General features: G+C 44.9%; 1 protein-coding gene across 1 annotated transcript in view; it reads left to right on the top strand.

Moving 5' to 3' along the window:
* Positions 1-526: 526 nt before the first annotated feature.
* Positions 527-15,466, top strand: part of EIPR1 (EARP complex and GARP complex interacting protein 1) — a 174,698-nt gene continuing 159,758 nt past the window's right edge. Inside the window, exons 1-2 of the mRNA XM_030799727.1 lie at positions 527-811; positions 15,024-15,107. Of these exons, the coding sequence (XP_030655587.1) occupies positions 770-811; positions 15,024-15,107 (126 nt within the window). The 5' untranslated portion in view covers positions 527-769. The remainder of the gene's footprint in view (positions 812-15,023; positions 15,108-15,466) is intronic.

Here is a 15,466-nt window from a genome sequence, read left to right as displayed (position 1 = left end):
CACCAGTGGTGCGGTGCCGGCTTTCATAACCCCATCCTTGGTAGTGCTTTCTTTGCCACACAGTGCTGGGCACCTGCAGAAATGCATTAGGCATGGCCCTGACTTAGGGCACCTTGGGCCGAACCTAAGGGAGTCAGACAGCTCAGGTGCTCATCCTGGCTACCCAATGGACCAATGCGCGCTGCGACTGTTACTCAACTTTGCAGCGTCTCATCTGTAAAATGGAAGTGTAACGGCTTATTCATGGGGTTGGATGAAGCTCCTTATGGCAGTGCGTGTGAAGTGCTGGCCCAGCGCTCAGGATCGCCAAGTACAGTACAAATGACAATATATGGCGTCGCCCAACTACGGCGTGAGGGATTCTTACATGCAATGGCTAGCTAAGGCTAATCGCCGCTCGCTCCTGACGGCCTGCGCCCAGAGCCGGCCTCCGCAGCCCGCTCCGCCCACTACCTTATTTCCTCTGGGCGGGGTTCTCACCTCCGGGATCCTGCGCGCTGAGAGCCCGGATGTGACCTAACTGGGCATGCTCACAAGCCAGCGCCGCTGCCATTGGTCGCTGGTGAGGAACAGATTGATGACACATCCGAAAAATAGGAAGTGGCCACTACGGAAGCTGTTCTGGGCCAGAAAGACTGCCAGTTTGGAGTCGTTTGCTGCGGGGAGGGAATGAATGGGCGCTGGGAACACGCCCGCGAGGTGGGGACGCGCCGGCCGTAGCGAGCGCCTTAGCGTGTGAGTGGCCGGGGTCGGGTCGCTTCCCCGCAGCATGGAGGACGATGCACCAGTGATCTACGGGCTGGAGTTCCAGGTGGGTCACTCGGAGGGCGGCAGGTGCTTCTCGGCCTGGCTGTTGATAGCATGCGCGGTCCCATGGTGACTTTGGTTTGCAGATCTCCCACCAGCCCTGCAAGGACCCGTGTCTGTACCCTAGTTCCCATTTTGCAGAGAAGTAAACTGAGGCTTTGGGAAGTTAAACGGTTGTACTGGATAACAGGGTTGGCCACAGCCGGCCTGCCTCCTTCCCCTTCACGTCGTGTCCCGAACATGACTTCTGACCTGGAAGTTATCACTCACCTTGGTGGACTCATTTGTTTACACGCCCACCTTTTCCTCTAGAATTTGAGTTCCTGAAGGTAGGAACTGTATGTTGTTTTAAAAAAATTGTTTTATTTTGAAACTATTTAAAGTATTTAGAAGAGTTGCAAAGATACATAGAAAGTTCTTCTTTACCCTCCACCCAGCTTCCCTTAATGTTAACACTTTACATAACCATGGTACATTTATCAAAGCTTAGAAATTAACATTGATACACTAATATTCAGTAAACCACAGACTGTCTTCGGATTTAACTGTTTTCACACTAGTTTTTTACCTTGTATTTTCCAGTGCCTTTTCATGATTGTCACATAGTAGGTGTTCAACAAATGACTATGAACTGAATGAGCCCCCAGAGCATAAGCAATGCACATGGCAGTTCAGGACAGCAAGAAAGCTGCCGTGGATAGAGTAAATGCATCAGGGGGAATGAGGTAGGGGATGAGATGAGCGGGGGAGGAAGATGAGGATTGTGTAGGGCATGGTAGAGTCCTGTCCTGGTTTCATCTATTCAAGTAGCTTTTGAGAATGTGTTATGCCTAAAGCACTGAGGGACAGATAGATAGATAGAAACACAGTTCACTGCCGTATGAAGTACTTGATACATAATTTTGTGCAGCAGTATGTGTTAAAGATATAAATTATGTCTGCCTTTTTTTTTGTTTTTGGGATGGAGTCTTGCTCCATTGCCCAGGCTAGAGTGCAGTGGCATGACCTCGGCTAAATGCAACCTCCGCCTCCTGGGTTTAAGTGATTCTCCTGCCTCAACCTCCCGAGTAGCTGGGATTACAGGCACCCGCCACCACACCCAACTAATTTTTGTATTTTTAGTAGATACAGGGTTTCACCATCTTGGCCTGGCTGGTCTTGAACTCCTGACCTTGTGATCTGCCTGCCTCAGCCTCCCAAAGTGTTGGGATTACAGGCGTGAGCCACCGCACCTGGCCTAATTTAACTTCTTGATCTCCTTAAGAAATCTCTCAAAAAACCCATAGGATTTTATCTTCAGTATTGTGTCTTTGAGGTTAACTGAAATGCTATTTTCTGAGATTTGAAAAATGAATGAAATTGATTCTATTTTTAGTAGAGATGGGGTTTCAGGGTGTTAGCCAGGATGGTCTCGATCTCCTGACCTCGTGATCCGTCTGCCTCGGCCTCCCAAAGTGCTGGGATCTAGCCACCGCACCCAGCCTAGAGATTAAATTTTCAAATGCTTTTTTATATACATGGAACTGATAATTTGGTCTTAGGATTTTTCTCTTTTCATGTCTTTGGTCAGTTATGTTTATAGCTTTTTAAATATTGGCCCAGGGCTTGCATCCTTAGAAAGAAATTCCACTTGATTGTGGAATAGTCCTCTGCTGGATTCAGTTTACGAGTAGTTTACTTAAAATTTTCACGTTTAATATCTGTGTATTTTCCTTGTTGAGTTTTGTTTCACTGCTATGCTGTCTGCATAAAAAGCACTTAGGAATTTTCCTTCTGTTTCTGTGTTAGAAACAACTGAAGGTGTTATTGGTGTTGCCTGCTCCTAAGGCGTGGTGCTCTTAAAATGTTGACTTTTTAATCTGTGGTAACTAGTTGTTCAGATTTCTTGTCTTTTCTGATCAGTTGTGGTAACTTACATTTTCCTGGAAAATTCATCATTTATTCAGTGGACAAATATTTATTCCCTGTAATAAGGCACTGTTGTATGTGCCTGGAACAGCATAGGAGGAAACAGACAAAATCCCAGCCCTTGTGGATTTACTCACCCAAGACGCACCCTTGCAGAGGTATTTCTGTAGAGGAGTGAAGTCTCTGAGAATTGAGGATTTGTCTTTTGGGTTGTTTCCATTTTTTTTTTTTTTTTTTTAATTTCATCAGTTGAATTTTTATTTATTTTTTATTTATTTTTATTTTTACTTATTTTTTGGGACAGAGTCTCACTGTGTGGCCCAGACTGGAGTGCAGTGGCACAACTTGCCTCACTGCAACCTCCACCTCCCAAGTTCAAGCGATTCTCCTGCCTCAGCCTCCTGAGTAGCTGGGATTATCGGCGTGCGCCACCACAGCCGGCTAATTTTTCTATTTTTAGTAAAGATGGGGTTTCACCATGTTGGTCAGGTTAGTCTTGAACTCTTGACCTCGTGATCCGTCTGCCTTGGCCTCCCAAAGTGCTGGGATTCCAGGCATGAGCCACTGCGCCCGGCCAGTTGAAATTTTTAATACAAAAAATTCAAAACAATTTCCATTCATTTGCTCAGCATTTTTCTATCTTAATTACCCTCTATGTTGGTCTTCTGTCTTTTATTTGCAGTTGCTTAAATTATTTGTTTTCATTCTTTTTGTTAACACAAGCATTTTAAACACATGGATTTTCTTCTGAACACTCACTTCTTGATTTTATTGTTTTGTGGATGTTTTGCAGCTTTGAATTTAATTTTGAATTTCAGATCAAATTTCTTTTTTGACCTGAAATTCATTGAAGAGACCCTTCTCACTTCTGTCCCTGTCGCCTGCTGTGTTTGGGAGTTGTCTGTCCTTGTGTCCTTTCCACTGCAGACTTCCTTCCTGTGCTGGAAGTTTTCATTTCTATGAGCTGGAAGTTTTCATTTCCATCTATTTGTCTTGGGTTGTCTTGCCATATCTTCTTTGAGTTCTGCTTTGCGTTTTTCTCTTTTACTTTTCTTTTCTTTTTTGTTTTGAAACAAGGTTTTGCTGTCACTCAGGCTGGAGTGCAGTGGCACAATCTCAGCTCACTGCCACCTCTGCCTCCTGGGTTCAAGCGATTCTCCTGCCTCAGCCTCCCAAGTAGCTGGGATTACAGGTGCATGCCACCATACCCAGCTAATTTTTGTATTTTTCTTAGAGACAGGGTTTTGCCATGTTGCCCAGGCTGGTCTCGAACTCCTGACCTCAAGTGATCTGCCCACCTCGGCTTCCCAAAGTGCTGGAATTACAAGTGTGAGCCACCATGCCGGGCCTCTTTTTAAAAAACTTTTTTTTGAGACAAGGTCTTGCTCTGTTGACCAGGCTGAAGTGCAGTAGTGTGATCGTGGCTTATGGCAGCCTGGAACTCTTGAGCTCAAGCTCTTCCCCGGTTTCAGCCTCCTGAGTAGCCAAGACTACAGGTCTAGCTTATTTATTTATTTATTTATTTATCTCTATCTAATCTATCTAGTCAATCACTTAATTAATCAATGAGATGGGGGTCTCATCATATGGTCCAGGCTGGTCTTGAACTTCTTGGCTCAAGCAATCTTTCCACCTTGTCCTCTTACAGTTGTGGAATTACAGTCTTGAGCCACCATACCCAGCTTCTTTTTTTTTTTAATTAAAACAATTTTTTAAATTGATGCATATTAAATGTATATAGTTTCAGGGTATATATGATAAGTTAATACATTTATGTGATTATAAAAATCAAGTCAGTGTATCTGAGATATCCATCACCTTAAATATTTGTTTTTTCTTTATGTCAGAACCGTTCAAATTATTCTCTTTTAGCTATTTTGAAATGTACGATAGACTATAAACTGTAGTCAACCTGCTGATACACCAAACACTATGTCTTATTTCATCTATCCAACTGTATATTTGTAGCTATTAACCAACTTTTCTTCATCCAAGCCACCCTGCTGTTTTTCTCATTCTCTGGTGACCATCAGTCTACTCCAGTTTCAGAAGATCCACTTTTTTTTTTAGCTCCCACAGATGACTGAGAACATGTGTTGTCTTTCTATGCTTGGCTTAGTTCACTTAACATAATGACCTTCATTCAGTTCCATCCATTTTGCTGCTAATGACAAGACTTCATTCTTTTTTCTTTCTTTCTTTTTTTTTGAGACAGGGTCTCACTCTGTCACCCAGGCTGGACTGCAGTGATGCAATCTCAGCTCACTGCACCCTCTGCCTCCCAGGCTCAATTGATCCTCCCACCTCAGGCCCTGGAGTGGCTGGGACTACAGGTGTGCATCATCACACCAGGTTAATTTTTTTTTGTATTTTTTGTAGAGATGGGATTTCATCATGTTGCCCAGGCTGGTCTCAAACTCCTGAGCTCAAGCAATCCTCCTGCCTTGGCTTCCCAAAGTGCAGGGATTACAGGCATGAGCCACTGTCCATGGCAATTTTATTTGTTTTTATGGCTGAGTAATATTTCACTGTGTATGTATAGCACATTTTCTTTATCCATTCATCTGTTGATGGGCAGTTAGGTTGATTCCATGTCTTGGCTATTGTGAACAATGCTGCAGTGTACCCCGGGGTGCAGGTATATCTCTTCAACATACTGATTTCCTTTCCTTTGGATATCTACCCAGTAGTGGGATTGCTGGATGATGTGGTAGCTGTATTTTTAGTTTTTTGAGGAGATGCCATACTCTTCTACATAATGACTGTACTAATTTATATTCCCATTAATAGTGTATGAGGGCTCCCTTTCTCTACATCCTTGCCAGCATCTGCTATTTTCTTTTCAATAAAAATTATTCTAACTGGGGTGACATGATATCTCAGTGTGGTTTTGATTTGCATTTCGCTGACAGTTAGTGACGTTGGGCATGTTTTCAGAGAACTGTTGGCCATTTGTGCGTCTTCTTTTGAGAAATGTCTATTCAGATCTTTTGCCCATTTTTTAATTGAGTTATTTTGGTGTTTTTTTTGTTTGTTTGTTTGGTTTTTTTTGCTATTGAGTTGTCTGAGCTTCTTATCTGTTGTGGTTATTAATCCCTTGACAGATGGATATTTGCAAATCTTTACCCCATTCTGTGTCTTCTTCTTTTCTTTTCTTATCTATTTATTTTTTTGAGACACGGTCTCACTCTGTCAAGCAGGCTGGAGTGCAAGGGTGCAGTCTCTGCTCATTGCAGCCTTGGCGCTCAAGCCTCCCACCTCAGCCTCCTGAGTAGCTGGGACTACAGGTGCACACCTCCACACTTGGCTGACTTTTATATTTTATGTAGAGATGGGATTTCACCATGTTGCCCAGGCTGGTCCCAAAGTCTTGTGCTCAAGCCATCCGCCCACCTTGGCCTCCCAAAGTATTGGGATTATAGGCATGAGCCACCATGCCTGGCTGCTTTTCTTTTCCTCTCTTCCCTGTTTTTAGAAAGATGATTCCTCCATTAAGTTTTATGATTTTTGTCGATATGTTTGATTACAGTTTTCAGCTATCCTGTGTCAATACTTCCCGGTTTGTGTTTTCCATCCTTTGATGTCTTTTTCTGTTTTTCTTCCCTGCCCATCTCCCTTTGTAGTGCCTATGCTCGGCGCCTATGCTCGTTTCTTTTGATCGCTGGTCTTTTCATGGTGAATCTTTCCTGGTCCAGCAGGATCTGTATGTGGAGCTGGGCCCAGGCCCCATCGCAGGCTGGCAGGAATGCTGACAACATACTGTTGTGTTTGTGAGGAAATTCTTTGAGCTGTCATTTACCCCAAGCCCAAGGAGAAGGGCAGATGCAGGCCGCCCAGGATGCAGCACCTCTCCCCTCAGCTTGAAGAGCCAGAAACAGCTTCCTGAGAAGACACCAGGTGGCCCTGCCTGCCCTACTCTCCTTCCTACCATGTGGTGTGTGGGAAGCACCTGCCCCCAGCCTGGGCGCCTGTTGCTGTCGTCCCCTCCAGGGTTTCAGCATTGCTTCCAGGGCATGCACGTGGTCTAGGGATGCTCCCCGGGGTGTGCGGGGCTGTGGCTCCCCCAGCCCGCGCCTCCAGCACCTGCTCCTTCCTGACCTCAGCAGCCAATGCCATCTGTCTTCAGATACTATGCCTTTGGATTATAGATGTTTCTAAGTTTCACTGTAGATGGCGTTTATATTTCTGTTTTTTCTTCTTTTTTTCTTTTTTTTGAGACAGCGTCTTGCTCTGTTGCCCAGGCTGGAGTGCAGTGGAGTGATCTCCTTCTCCTTCCTGCTTTTGTGTGATTTCCCAGAGTCTGAGAGGAAAGAAATGAAGTCTTCAGCCCACCGCTTAAAACCTGAAGTCCAGATTTGACTTGATAAAGTAGCTTTTGTGGCGAGCTTTAGGGTAAACTGGAACATGAACTCAGTCGGGAAAATTGGTTAAGAGGTTGTTAAAATGTAATTTAAGCACCGAATGGGGAGAGGAGGGTGGGGATGGAGAGCGCTGGAAGAGCCAGAGCCCAGGTATTGGGTGTGGGGCTGGGAGGGAGGGGCTCACCCCCATATGTATGAATGAATGGGGCAGGCTGGAGGGAGGGGCACATCCCCCTGTGTATGAATGGGGCAGGCTGTGGGGGAGGGGCTCACCCCCATGTGTATGAATGAATGGGGCAGGCTGGAGGGAGGGGCACATCCCCCTGTGTATGAATGGGGCAGGCTGTTGGGGAGGGCTCACCCCTGTGTGTATGAATGGGGCAGGCTGGGTGGGAGGGGCTCATTCCCTTGTGTATGAATGGGGCAAGCTGTGGGGGAGGGGCTCACTACCCCCTCCCCCCTCCCCTCCCCACTGCCATGTGTATGAATGGGGCAGGTTGGGAGGGAGGGGCTCATCCCTGTGTGTTGAAAGGGGCTGGGGGACTGGGGAGGGACAGGGACCAGAAAGGTAGTTGAGGTCCAAGCTTAGTTGAGTGGACGTGCCCAGGGGCGCTTAGTGCAGGTCTGGCTCGCGCAGTTGAGGAGGTGCCTGGGCACCAGATTCGCATCTGGAAAGCAGGGGCCTAACTTACAGAAAAGGGAGCGTGCCTAAGAGGAAGGTGTGGGTGAGAAAAGTCAGAATTGAACTCCAGAAGCGAAAATGCAGGTGAAGGGAGAAAGAAGAGCAGGAGGCGATTGGGAAGGCTTTGCAGGGTGTGCGGATGGTGGAGGTGCCCGTGTGAGGGAGTCCAAGGGCTTGGGCAGGGTCAGAGGGTGGAGGTGCCCGTGTGAGGGAGTCCGAGGGCTTGGGCAGGATTGGGGCTGGAGGCGGCTGTTGGGTCTGACAGTTGGGTGACTCTGGTGACTGAGTGGAGGTCAGCTCAGCACAGTGTGAGGAACCGGGCGCAGCTGGCTGGAAGGGCTGGAAGAGCACTCCTCGCCTGCTTACCCATCGTTACATCTGCTGTGAGTGGAAGGACGGAGATAGGGCAGTAGTTTGGGAGGGACATTGAGTCAAAGACAGTTTTTTTTTTTTTTTCCAAGGAGAAGGGGACATGTGAGCTGTTAACTAAGAAGCCAGAAAAGAGGGAGAGGTGAGAGCAGAATGGCTGCTATGGGGGTTTCCTGGGGGTTTCCTGCAAGCCAGAGATGGCTCTGTTTCCTTGGGGACCTGTGAAGTGAGTTCTTTCGTTGCAGCTTAGGGGGCTGGGCTTGCACCAGGGGCTTGCGAAGAGATTACAGGTAATATCTACCCCAGGCGATACAAAATGGAGGAGGCGAGGGTGGAATGAAAGCCCCTTAGCTACGTGGAAAGGCTTGGACTTCAACGGGTAAGTGCAGGAGCGAATGAATGAATGTGTGTTAGGGCTTCTGGGCTCTCAGAAACAGAGCATCATCACCTCAGTTCTCCTGGAGGGTTTATTTTCCTTTTAATGCACTTCAATGCTTTGATTGCATTTTTTCTTTTGGGTGTAGGAGATGAGAAATGGGTATTTAGGTAACACAGAATGGGGAAGTTAGCACTTTGCCCCCTTTCCTTCTTTTCCTTTTTTTCTTCTCTTCTCTTCCTCCCTCCTCCCTTCTCGTCTCCTTCCTTCCCCCTCCCCTTTCCCCCCGCACTTTCCCCTTTCTGAGGGTCGTCTTAGTGATTGGTGAGCAGCGCTCTGTAGCGGTCCTTTCTGGAGGGAGACTCTCAGTGTTGGAGAGCAGGTTCATCTGCCCCTGGCCTGTGTCTCCCCTGCTTCAAGCTGCAGCCCCTCTCCACCTGCCCTCCTTAAACCTTCTAAGTGGGGAATTCTGATAGCAAAGCTTTAATGGACATGGTTTGCTACCTGTTTCTGGTAACCACTTACTTGCTTAACCTAGTAAGCAAATGAATACAATTTTGAGTTTCCCCAAGAGAACAGCATGTGCTCAGTTAATATGTATAGGTACTGATATTTCTACCTTCTCTAAGTAGTCATAAGGTTCCTGATGGTTCTTTCCTGCTACGATCCTGAACTCTCAGCATTTCCAATTCCTTTGCCTGGTTTGGTTCCCTACAGGTGGTGGCAGACTAGAAATTTGGCTTTATGAGAAAAACGCCTTGGCCTTTCTTTTCTTTTTTTCTTTTTTTTTTTTTTTTTTTGAGATGGAGTCTCACTCTTGTCGCCCAGGCTGGAGTGCACTGGCATGACCTCGGCTCACTGTAACCTCTGCCTCCAAGGTTAATCAATTCTCCTGCCTTAGCCTCTTGAGTAGGTGAGATTACAGGTGCCTGCCACCATGCCCAGCTAAGTTTTGTATTTTTAGTAGAGACAGGGTTTCACCATGTTGGCCAGGCTGGTCTCGAACTCCTGATCTGAGGTGATCCGCTCGCCTCGGCCTCCCAAAGTGTTGGGATTACAGGCGTGGGCCACTGCGTCTGGCCTCGCCTTGTCCTTTATGAGAATTGGGGAAAACGCACAGCATTTTTATTATAAAGGGACCTGTGTTCCAGCTTCTACCAAATGTGCCATTTGTGTTGCCGTCTACCCTACTTTACCAGGAGAGAGCCATAGCGGGGCTGAACAATGGGAGTGTGGGTTCTTTTTCTCCTTTAGTAGCTTCAAGGCAGAGGTGAAGTCACATGACCTTGCTGGTCCTCAGTTTCTTTATGTACTAAATGGGAATAATCCTCATCCTGTCTTCCTGTGTACTTCATTGAATTATGAGGATGAACCAAGACAGAATATGTGAAAATGTTTTTTGACATATACCATGAAAATTTTATCTTTTATAATAAGGTCATTGGAACACCTGTAAAACGATCATTCTGACTAGACTTAGTGGTCATTTTATCATTACTTTAATCAAAGAGGTAGAATTTATACATAGATCTGTCACCACAATGGCCCAAATTAAATAATTTTGGGGAAGCTCTTAAACTTTTTATTTCACTGTGATTTTTAAAGATACATTTTAGATATGTCTATACAAATGATTCTCTGCTTCCATTTTTTTTTTTTAAAGAAGTGTCTTTTCTTGTATGAGCTTGAATATGATAGTTTGCAATGCTTTTCTAAAACTGCAGCCTCTTCACTCCGTCTGAAACAGATGATCTATTTAGACTTGTTTTTCTGCTTGCTTACCATGATTCCTCTCCAGGTATGCAGCTCTCGGCTCTGCAAATTGCTTTAGAGTGGAGTAAATTGAATGCTGGTTCATTGTTGTCACTCAAGCAGCTTCTGCATTTTCTGAATTGCCCTTCATTTTTCAATGTAGTAGCCACTGATACAATTTACTTATTTTTGGTTTTCTTCTATTTTAAAGTGATGGCATTTAATCCTGCCTTCTGTCTAACTTTGAGCTCCTGGGTTCATTTTGATAAATGTTAATATGTTGTTATTATGGTCTGTGCCAGTGTTTTTGATACTTAATCGTCTATCATCTTGTCTTTTAATCTTTTTGAGTCTTTGTCTCCTCTCTCCTGATGGGAGTCCAAGTTTCTTGAGGGCAGAGGTGGCACCTCATACCTCTTTGATGCCTCCACAGCACCTGCTGCTAGGCAACCCTTCATCACTGACTTGAGGCATAGACGAGCTTTTCTGTGGAAAATAATAATTCCCTTTCAGGTGGGTCCTCTCCTGGGTGCTATTTTTGGGGCCTTTTGGGCTTTTTAACATCTAGGGTGATAACACAGTCCTGCATTTGAAAATCTTGGTGTTCTTGTCTGAAGGTGGACCTATCCCGGTGTTCTCTTTCCTGACCTGGGGTTCAGCCTTGGAGCAGTCAGCGCTTTGTCTTTCAGGAATGGCTTGCCCTCCTCCTCATCAGAGTCATCGTTCTCCAAGCCAGAGCTGTTTAAATTGGATAGAGTCAGAGGCTCTGTGAATTTGCTGATAATTATATGCAAAATTTTCTGCGCATATATGCACATTTTTGGCAGAAGGCCTATAACTTTATGAGTCTAAAGCTCCAAAAATTGTCCAGGGAAGTTGCAGCAGAGGGTAGAGGAATACCAATAGTGGGACCCTTAAGTGTATCTTGAAGAGTCGAATTGGCTCACACAGCTATTTTCTCCAAGTGTCTAATCATGGGAATGTTGCTCTAGACATGTGTATTCTTGGTTTTATTGAAATGTATTTTAGCTGTTGAAGTTTTGTGCTGCTATTTTGGGAAGGTTGGGAACATAGATTAATATTGGTTATGTTTTCTAAGAATAGTTCATGAAATTGTTCTCTCTCAACTTTTTTGCATTGGATACCCAAGAGATGTCATTGTTTTGCTCTAGTTGTGGAAACCAAGTCAAAACTAGGCAGAGTAAATGGTCAGGGCAACCGTTCACTTATTTCTCTTACCTGGTTTTGAAAGAAATGAATCAAAACACCGGAAAGAACATGTAAGAGTTGGATGTGACTGCCGAGGAGGTGGGAAGTGGGTGTCAGGTGTATTCAGAGCTTCGTATGGGAAGGGGGTGTGACCGAATGGGGGCGTTTAGTGAACTGTAGGATGCAGGGTTAGTTTCCTGTTGCTGCCATAACAAATTCCCATAAACGTAGTGGCTCAAAATAACAGAATTTTATTATTTTACAGTTCCGTAGGTCAGAAACCCAAAATGAATCTCCCTGGGCTAAAGTCAAGACATAAGTAGGTCTCTGTTACTTCCTGGAGGCACCAGGGGAGAATCTGTGTCTTCACCTTTTTTAATTTTCAGAGGCACCCACGTTCCTTGGCTCATGGACTCTGTTACAAGAAAAACTTCAGCTGCATCAAATTTAAAGGAGTTAAATTGAACAATGATCAATTCGTGAATTGGGCAGCCCCCAGAATCACAGCAGATTCAGAGAGACTCCAGGGATGCCTTGTGGTCAGAACAAATTTATAAACAAATAAAGGGAAGTGACATACAGAAATGGGAAGTGAGGTACAGAAACAGCTGGCTGGGCTACAGGCTGGCATTTGCCTTATTGGAACACAGTTTGAACACTCAGTGGTGTATGAGTGGTTGAAGTATGGCTGCTGGGATTGGCCAAGACTCAAGTGTTACAGGTGCATACTCCTAAGTTAGGTTCTCAATCTTGTCTGCATATTAAGGTAGGTTATGTTTAATCCACCAGGACTCAAATATAGAAGCATGGAGTCCTTCTCAGGCCATATTTAGTTTGCTTTAACAACTCCCTCATTCATCTCCAAATCCAGCAACAGCCACTGGATCCTCCTCACAGGTGCTGTTGTTACTGGTGGAGGGTGTCCAGGTTCTTGGCATCTTGAGCAAAGAATTGGACAAAACCAAGTGAGGAAAGAATGAAGCAACAAATGCAGAGAGTTATTGAAAATGAAAGTACACTCCATGGGGTGGGATTGGGCCGAGCAGCCGCTCAAGGGCCCTGAATGCAGAATCTTCTCGGGTCCGGATACCCGCTAGAGGTTTCCCACTGGCCACTTGGTGTTTACCCCATGTAAATGAAGTGATGGCCCACAATCAGTGTGACTGGTTGTAGAAAGCAACCAATCAGAGGCTACAGTGAAGTTACAAAGTTACAGCCTTATGCAAACGTCTGATTAGTTGCAAAAAGCAACCAATCAGAGGTACTTTCAATTTCCCTACTGCCATGCAGAAAAGGTGAGGGTTTGCAAAGGGTGTAACCTCTGGTCCTTTTGTTACTTGGGTGTGGAAAATTAGGATTTTCCTTTCAGTTTAGTTCTAGGAAGTCAGCGTGAATTGGCCTTAGGTTCCCTGCCTCCAGACCCTGTTCTCCTGCCTCTCCACCTCTCTGATTTTCTTTTCTGTGGTCACATTTCTCTGGGGCTACAGCCAGGGAAGGTTTTCTGATTTCAGTGACCCATGCAATTAAATAATCCAGGATAGCCTCCTCATCTCAAGGTCCTTAATTTAAGCACATCAGCAGGGTCCCTTTACTGCGTAAGTTAACATTCGCAGGTTCTGGGGATTGGAATGTGGATATGGGTGGAGGGCCATTATTATGCTGGCCACAGGGACTTGATCCAGGTGCAGTTAATGCTTGTCCTAAAACAGATGGATTTGAATTTATAAGCCTGCAGTGCTAGTCACAGCTCTAGTAACCAGTTGTACAACTTTTTCCTCTAAGCCTCAGATTCATCACCTGAGATCTTAGTTTTATCTTCTAATTATTAAACATATTAACCATAGCTATTGCAATTCAGGCTGTTGGATACAGCCTACATTTCTCTTTCAGGAAATCCAGCCACTTCTGAGATAGTTGGAGGCTGATAGCTCTCAGCTGGGCCCTGCTCCAGTAATTGCCCTCAGCTGAACAGAGGCACTTTGCCCAAGGTCACACCCCTCCTCAGGGACAGCCTGCATCCAGTGACTGACCCATGGGGGTAGGGGTTGGGTGGTATAAAATCCTGGCCATCTGGCCTTAACTCTGAAGGGCCGTCCAGCTCCAGAGCTCCCCATTGGATTGGCTGAGGCCTCCATTGCAGATGTGATGCATTTCATCTTCTCCCTCCCAGCCCTTCCTCCTTCCTCCCAACATGGAATAGTTCCCAAGAGCACTCTCTAGTAAGTCTCCTTTACATACCTTTGGAGCTTTAGAGCTTGCTTCCCAGAGAACCTGTTTGAATCCTCTGTAGCCCTTTTTCTGTTGGTTGTTGTTTCTTTTGGTTTTTGATCATGTGGTTTTGTCTTATTGTATGACTGGCTATTTTAATTAATTATTCATTTTATTTTATTTTAGTTAGGGTCTTGTTCAGTCGCCCAGGCTAGAGTGCAGTGATGTGATCATGGCTTATGGTAACCTCAACCTCCTGGGCTCAAGTGATCCTCCTGCCCCAGCCTCTTGAGCAGCTAAGTCAACAGGCACGAGCCACCATGCCCAGATAATTTTTACGATTTTTTTTTGCAGAGATAGAGTCTTGCTATATTGCCCAGATTGATTGGCCAGAACTCCTGGCCTCAAGTGGTCTTCCTGCCTCAGTCTCCCAAAGTGCTGAGATTAGAGGTGTGAGCCACCATGCTTAGCCTTATGACTGGCTATTTTTGATTAAATGTTGAACATTTTTCGGTGTCAGATTTTAGAGACTTGGGATGTTATCTTCTCCCAGAGGATTGACTTCTGGCAGGAGGCTGGCTAGACTAAGAGCACTGGCCTGCTCCAATCAGGATTGAGATGACTTGGAGCTTTAGCCTGGGCAGGTTGGTCTGATTCTCGTTTGCCTTTACTCCTGGGCTGTACACCGGTGGGGTTAGTGCTTTACAGGCTCTTCTCCCGGGTGGGCCCTGAGCTCGGGCTTTTGTGCCCTGAGCTCCACAAGTCTGTCAAAGCTCTCGTCAGCATCATCCTATCAGCCAGGCTTTCCAGACTGGCAGGTGCCTTTAGGTGAAGAGTGACCAGGTGCTGGGCTTCCCCACTAGGCTTCCTCCTGTCCTGGATCTTGGCATTTCTTCGTTGCCTTGGTAGTTCTCTGAGGCTGTGAAACAGATTCAGGTTATTCCTTTAGTTTTTCTAGTTGTTATCTGCAGAAGAGTTGGTTTAAACCCCCTACTCTGCTATTGCTGGAAGCTATTTTCTGCTGTATTGTTGAAGTATAATTTGTTTAACCAGTCTTTTACTGTTGAAATAATAGTTTTACTAAAAAATAATTTAAACATTGATGTGTAGATAATTTACATCTTTATTGCTTAATTTTGTACCCATTTACAGTGATTTCCATATGCAAATTTGAAGTGGAATTGTGTTGAAAGTGTGCAAAAGTCGAAGGCTTTTAATACGTATTTCTAAATTGCTTTCCAGACACTGTACTAATTTGTACTTTATCAACAGTAGATGAGATAAACTGCCTTTTTAATCTGTATTAAATCTAACTTCATAAATGTGCATGTATTTTTCTTCCCTCCTGCAGGCACGTGCCTTAACACCTCAAACTGCAGAAACAGATGCCATTCGGTTTTTGGTTGGGACGCAGTCTCTTAAATATGATAATCAGGTAACTATTTTTGACAAATGTATACATGATAATTACTAAGCCTATTCTTAGTTTTATAACCGTTTTGCTCTGATTTTCCAGCAACATTTGAGAAATTAATGCCACATAAACAAAATAAAACTTTCATTTGGATTTAAGTCTATCTTCAAATCAAAGAATATTATCCGTCTATATTATTGATTGTGTTCAGTAATTTAAACTTCCTCTGTTTGGCATGACTTTCATAGTCTTGTCTGGCTCTTGTGGTTATATAGATTTGGCTTTATGAGCAATTGAGAAGCAAGGATATGTGGTCACCACTACCCCTCCTTCTTGGGCCTGTGTATTACTTCTTTAATTGCTTGTAGAACTCTTTCTAG

The sequence above is a fragment of the Nomascus leucogenys genome, chromosome 19 (assembly GCF_006542625.1).
Source record: "Nomascus leucogenys isolate Asia chromosome 19, Asia_NLE_v1, whole genome shotgun sequence".
In the NCBI taxonomy this organism is placed as follows: domain Eukaryota; kingdom Metazoa; phylum Chordata; class Mammalia; order Primates; family Hylobatidae; genus Nomascus; species Nomascus leucogenys.
This window is presented reverse-complemented; position numbering and strand designations above follow the sequence as displayed.